At 36.2% G+C, this 7,500-nt stretch overlaps 1 protein-coding gene across 1 annotated transcript in view; it reads left to right on the forward strand.

Moving 5' to 3' along the window:
* The first annotated feature begins 4,065 nt into the window (after positions 1-4,065).
* LOC122251888 (uncharacterized) overlaps positions 4,066-7,500 on the forward strand; it is an 8,427-nt gene continuing 4,992 nt past the window's right edge. The window contains exons 1-2 of the mRNA XM_043014105.2: positions 4,066-4,530; positions 6,800-6,935. Coding sequence (XP_042870039.2) covers positions 4,447-4,530; positions 6,800-6,935 — 220 coding nt within the window. The 5' untranslated portion in view covers positions 4,066-4,446. The remainder of the gene's footprint in view (positions 4,531-6,799; positions 6,936-7,500) is intronic.

Genomic DNA, 7,500 nt, shown 5'->3' on the forward strand with positions numbered 1-7,500 from the left:
ACTTTGATTTGATGAAGAAATGATTTCCTGAGTATCCAGTTCCTTAACCTTGTATATTGAAAAGAATAAGAGTCATTAGTGTGCCGGTTGCTACGTAAGAAGCGAGTTCCGTCAGCAGTTCTAGAGGGACACTACCTCCTGTTGCGTCAGAAGGGACAGACAAGTCTAACGAAGACAAACAATTTATACGATCTGTAAGTCATATGTAATAGATATATTGTTTGCAATATGTACGTCTATGTATATGTGTGTATATATACGATATGTATACATGAATAGATAAATAAATGAATAAATAAACAAATATATATATAGATACACACACACACACACACACACACACACACACACACACACACATATATATATATATATATATATATATATATATATATATATATATATATTTATTTATTTATATGCGCGCGTGTGTGTGTGCGTTTGTGTGTACATATATAAACAGATAAATAGATTTTCAGATATCTTATGAGCGAGTTCAATAGATATACCAAATATGGCCTCGTTGCCAAATGCGACAACACAAACCGATGACTCTTCGTATCCTCTAGTCTTCATACATATCGAAAGGCTGTGCGGAATTCCCCGACCCCCCCCCTCCCCCAATCCGGACCCTAATAGCAGGGAAGGCATGAAGTATGGCAGGGAATCAGGGGGGCAAGATAAAAGAGGAAATCTCATCCATTGTTTAAGGGGGCCGCCGACCCTCGCTTGGTAGACCAACGCCTTCCGCGTGTGCACGGCAGGGTGAGTCGACCGCAAGGAAGGATGCGCTCTGACATGACGTCTGATATGAAGACATTAGGCTATACTGCGTTATCAGGAAGGGACAACATAGCTTGCGGTATGACGAACGAAGTGGCCCGCTTGCGGTATGACGAACGAAGTGGCCCGCTTGCGGTATGACGAACGAAATGGCCGGCAGCTCCACAGAGAGCAGACAAGAACCTCCGCTTCAGCAACGTGGAATGCTGAGGCCACAGGGTCTGAACCCCTGATGCTCTCTGCATGAAGATCAGGAAGTGCCGATGAGATTATGAACATATCAATCCAGGGCCATCAACGTGCATGAGAGGTTATAGGTACCACTTAGCAAAGCGATCGATTCTGTGCGCATTTGCGTTTTTTTTTTCCCGCCGAAGCTCACCGAAAGCTGTTGCTGGACTAACCTTAAAGCGATGGCTAGGTCTTTCGGTCCGAGTGAAATTCAACCTCACAACCTCACTCTTTCGCAGCCGAAATCACATGTAATTTACATCCGAATAAAACTTTACATTTGATAAAACACGAGAAGTACAATGGTGATTATATTAGCAACGTTTCTATCTATGTTTTGGAAAAAGGTAATGAAGGATACAGTAATTGTTTCATTTTGGTGACGATATTATGTGAAATACTTCATTCTATATTGAAAACAATAAAGATATGAATCAACCTGCAATTCCGAAAGACTTGTATCTCAAGTCTGTACAAAAATAAATGCGGAACCAGATACACTGTAGATCATTTTTGCTGGAACGCAATGGGGAAAAATGCTATTTTAGTTTAGTTAGTCTGATTTCGTTGTGGAAATACCCGCAAAGCCGGATTTTATTATCATTATTATTAATCATTATTGTCATTACTCCTACTATCATTTTCATCATTATTATCATAATTATTGTTATTATCATCTTCTTCATTATCATCATCACTCCCATCAACATCATCATCACCACCACCATCGCCATCATCATTTATCACCGTCGTTATTATTACCATTATCATTATTATTGTTATCATATTTTTATTCATATTGTATTATAATTACCATTCATCCATATCATTGCTATTATTATTATTCCCTCCTCCTCATTACTATTGTTATTATTATTATTATTATTGTGATGATTATTAATAGTAGCAGTATCAATATCACCAGTATCAATAATTATATTATTACAATTACCCTTGTTATCATTATGTTATCATTTTCATAAATTATTGATATCATTTTTGTTGTTATTATTACTAGTGTTGTTAGTGTCGCTGCTTGTAAATTATTTCGCTTCCGTATAAAAAAAATATATATATATTTTGTTCTATCCTTTAGTAACATTAGTATATAACATACATTGCGTATGTCAAAAATATTTCATAGTACTTTTTCTGATTGCCATGATATATTTATCAGGTTTAAAAAAAAAAGATCACATGTTTAAGACCTGAATAAAGACAGTTACTATCAAATCCCATAATTCAGTGTACATATATCAAGGATTTATTGTCAATCTTATAGATGGTAATGAAAAAAAAAGTCTGGTTCTTTAACATTCGTTTGAAATGTGACGAGAACTCTGAACAATGAGGTGAAATCTCATCACAGTCACCCAAGCAGTGTCGAACTAACCATGCGTTGATTCTGTTATGTTTAGGAGAACACAAAGGAATTTTTTTTCAAGCGTTTAGGCAGTTTAGTTTGAAGCTTTTCCTAATGGCGGAGATATACGTAGGATATCTTTCGCTGGAGACTTTCAGTTCTTAATAGAGTCTGAACGATGTAACTACTTATGAATTGAATTAATGAATGGAAATCTCCTGTGTCATTTAGGTTATATATTATGCAACAAGAATCGCATAATGTAATAGAGAACAACATTATTGTATTTATTATAATCATTGATAGGTATCAATATATCAAAATTACATAACACGGTGTCGTCAGTGTTCGGATATATCAATATACTTTTTAAAGTTATATTTCTTTAAAAACCTTATGCTTAATATTTTTTTTATACTCAATAGTTCACATTTCTTTGGGATTACAAAAAATCCATCTCTCATTAATACTAAATAACCCCTTAATAAGGTTATCATAGACAGGGAACTCATAATCATTATATCTAGGCTGCCGAAGTAATGAGCTTAATAGCCCGGATTATACATCCTATACAATAAACCTTTGTATGCAAAATCGTGAATAATTTTCGTCTCGATTAGCAGGGCCATGCACGGTGCGTCAGGAGGGTTGGCTTGAGGCAGGTAAGCCCGCCCGATTTGAGAATTAGAAAAATAAAGTGAAGTAGTATATTGCATGTAGATTAAATCTGTAATGAACCCATTTATGCCCGTTCAGTTCATGATTTTATACTGTTACTACTATATATTAGTAGTTATCAAAAGCCATCATCTTATTGTTCTAAAATCATGCATGTCCAGGTACAAAAATATAATATTTTTATATGATAACATCAGGTTAAATTTTCCTTCATGGAACAATAGAAATAAAAATCATGTAATTTTCAATCATTATTATAACGATGTATTTGAATATTTGCGTGTTCAATACATTCTTTTACCTCAATCTCTCATCCATAACACGGTAATTACCTTTGCTAAGTGCTGGGTAAGTCGCCCCAATTTGTGAAGCAGAACTGGTGTTTTCTTTCTTACTGTCTGATTCACCCTCTTCCAGACTTGTCAGCTCATCTATGTATTCAAAAGGATTTTATTTGATCAACCTTAAGGGATTATGAATAGACCGCTCTTCTCGTAACATCAGCGCAATATCTTGCCCTGTACCTTGTTTTTGTGGTGGTTTCCATTTTCAATCATAAGTTGGCAACTCCGAACAGGTAACTTTGGTGACTGTAAGTGAATACCTTTGGACCTGACACATTTTCCAAGCGATGAGATCTGATTTTTGTAGCCCACGGACATTCAGTTTTATAAATGCGAAAACACGCACGGGCGGCAGCTGAAGAAATAATTCATGTGCCACAACTTCGTAGTAAAAACAGAAACACTTTTTCCTGGCTTACTGAATTTGCATTATTCAGAGTCGTAAATAAATGAATAATACGCTTGTGTGTGTGTGTGTGTGTGTTTGCGTGCGTGTGAGAATGTTCTACATCCCTTCGATATATCTATACATGTTGTTAGGACCGAATATGATAGACCGTTCCGTGACAATGCGCAGTAGAAATAGCTAATATAAACCAACCAAGTAAACATTTGCTATCATACGTAAACATAAGACAGTTTTCTATACCTTTTAAGTTAGATCTTGAATATAAATGTTACAAGATTTAGTCTAGGTCAGGTGAGATGTAACTCTAGAATGTAGGCACGGACAGATATGGAGACGAGTTCAGAAGTACATGATGTACTGTAAGGGTTACAGACACACGCACGCACACAAGCACGGACACGCACACGAAAACACACAACACACGAATGCATTTTACAAACGAAGATGTCAGTCAAATACCCTTTTTCAGACAGGCTCTGGGTAAGGGTGTGCGCATTTGTAGCCATGTTTATATATCCTGAATTATCTATTTTAATACATGCAATCATGAAAAAGTTGTACATTGGTCTATTTCATAATCTGTAATAACACAAGAAAATCCATAGATTTTCAGATTTCTCAGCTGAGGGGCCACGAGGATGACCAGAGTGCTTGTGCTTGCAGCCGTCGTCGTCCTGGTCACAACGCGTGCTGTGATTGCGTACACACGTAGATATGCAAAGGTTAGTCATGCTACATAGGAATTTAACTTTTTTTTTGTTTTGTGTGTATGTGTGATGGCGTGAAAGGAAGGAATTTATCTCCCTTCTGACAAGAAAAAAATAAGTCCTCTGTCATACCTGCTTAAGAGAAGGGAGGTTATTACTCCTCGAGCTGCATCGAGTGGTGGTTCTACAGCTCTCATCTGACTCGAACCAGACTCAATATAGGCGCGCTTTCTTGGGAACGAGGGAAGCAAACTTTAGAGCGCAATGTAACCAAAATTGAGTGGCTGGAGGTTCCTTTGAGACCAGGGCCGGTATCCACGAAAGGTCAAGCAATTTCCCCAAACAAATTCAAGGACTATCCTAAAAACAGGATTTGATTTCAAGATTTTCCCCAAAGTTGTTTTTGGGCTTTATCTAGGACTGGTCTTAGCAATTTCATCTTGCACTGTTAATTGTAGCTAACATTTACATTGAAATCCATCTCAAGATGATTATTCATTTTTAAAATATCATGCAACTGGTGATACAGTGCTTAAAACGTGATTATAATATTGCACATTTAATTTCTTATTTTATTGAAAAGTGGCAATTTCTATGTCTGTTGCCATTGCGACTTGTAATTAAAATGTTATAGGAAGATAGGAAGGCCTATCATTTCGGTGTGTGGGTTCCTATTACGCCCACTTTTAGGTCTAGGTATTATGTTAGTGAGGCTTTCGTGTAATCTGCTTGTTAACGTTTTAACCTGCCCAGTGTGACATTTAACATGGATGTACAGTCACATGCAACCAGTGTGCCATCCAAAGTAAATACAAGCTGAATTAATTTTCCTATCAGTATAGTTTATGCCGAAAGTTTGTGTGCCCACCATTAGATGGCAGTACCATCAACACACCTATTTCAAAGAGACACACCTCTCCTATTTTCTGCCTTTGCTACTGAGCAAATGGGCGGCGTCATTCGTAATCCTCAAACTAGATATTGCTGTAAAAATGGAGGAAACGGCTTGTCTAACATGTAACAATAAGGGAAAAACTTTTCTTTAGCAGTATTGTGTTGAATGTTCAGTCTTGGTGACTATGATCCACCACTAGTCTTATTATTTCGAGCATTTTGACTCACAAGGACAGTCCTTCAGTGGTGGAACATCTGCAGACCTGTCTGAAACTTCGGGTGAGTCATAGATTGTCTTTTAAATACATTTTGGCACGGAGTCAGAGACAAAATTCTGGAGGGAAAGACTTTTTCATACATTATTCTTGCAATATATGACTTTTCGTGAATACCGTCCTAGGGTCGGTATTTAAAAGAAAATCTTGGAGTCGTTTGGAACTACTAACTCCTTAGGACGTATAGCATTTATATTACTCCCTGTTTGTAAGAAATTTCCTAAGAACAATCTATTTCTCCTAAAATCGCAAATTATAAAGTTATGAGAGTTGGCACAAAGTGATTTGCAGTAGAACAAGGATACTTTATTGCGACTGGTTGTTCTGAAAACGGCAAGATATCACAATATCAAATCACATTGTCAGTTAATCATTATCAATATGAAATAATTCTTTGAACAAGTTAATATTGACATGGTAATCCCGGTGGTAACGTGTCAGCACGAAAGTAAAATTACTTTTATGGCTATTTCAGTAGCTCTCCCATTTAGTGGATGTTCTCCTGTCACATAAAAACAAACGTGTAAAGCATTTACTCATAATTGTAGGCCTATCTAAAATTGTTTAAAGGAAATTTAGATTACTAGTAGTTTTCTGATTATTAATAATAATAATAAATAAAAACATTCTCATCACTCTGTTGAGAGAAAAACACTGTTCTATATATATATTTTTTCTATAGTGGTTAAAAATTCGGCAACGTTTGGCAACTGTCACATAAATAAATGCCAAATACTGCTGTATAATTAACTTCATATTTATCTCTTATTTCGCATTTGTTACCATTAACCCCCCTTTCTCCCCTATATGAGAGAATATGGAAAGGAAAAATCAGACTAGAAACATAGTCAGTTACTGATCTATTTAGTTCATATCCGATAGGAGTAGGAATTTTTGTTGACTTGGATATCTTCACACTTGAGAGAGTAGTTAGGAATGTTAACTAAGAATCTTCATAAATATTGACCTTCATGAATATTCTGATTTGATTTCATGTCCACTCATGCACATATTTTTATACTCACGTGTTTCCTTATTTTGTAATACAGAAAATTGAAAATACAAGTATGTCAACAATGATCAACAAATGAGTAAATAAAGGAACACATTCGCAGCTGACGCCAACGTTACCAGTCGAAGTCTTTGACTCGCTCGTGGGTAACTTCAGCTACCCGGATGTGACTTACAGCTTTGCTTGTGCTCAAAAATGCAACGAGGAACAGTGCTGCAATTTGGCTTGTATTGCAGGAGGTAGGCAAACATCCTGCACACCAGTTTTCCTTTTTAAAGCTGGCCTTCCAGATTTAAGGATATGTTTTACTAGTACAACAAGATGGCTTAGTAAATTTTTGACACAATAGACGTTTTCTGCGTGTCGTAGCCATGTCATGTTCATGTTGTGTCCATGTCACGAATGCGGTATTCTAGTATGCAGAAGCGTGGCTCGTTTGTGTCAGCTGCTTCAGGTTTACCAACCGTTCCAAAGTTAACATGTTTCAGATGAATGGCACTGTCCAAACAACAAATTCATGAGAAACTACAATCATAAGTAGCACTAACAAAAGATAGTACAATTTTGGTATGAATCAGTTGTTGTACTTGTTCCTAGTTAAAGAATTGACAACTATTTCACGAACACGCCGTTGGTAATTCACTCTATGCTCGATCAAAAAAACGAGATGAGAGGGATTGTGTGTTTATGAATAGATTTTCCTTATTTTGTCTCTGTATATACTGTACATATATGCCGATCTTTAATATATCATACATATTGATTTAATGTATACATATTTCATATAATTATATACTTTAACTT

The sequence above is a fragment of the Penaeus japonicus genome, unplaced genomic scaffold (genome assembly GCF_977035675.1).
Source record: "Penaeus japonicus unplaced genomic scaffold, GWHDUDI00000001_assembly GWHDUDI00000025, whole genome shotgun sequence".
NCBI lineage: Eukaryota > Metazoa > Arthropoda > Malacostraca > Decapoda > Penaeidae > Penaeus > Penaeus japonicus.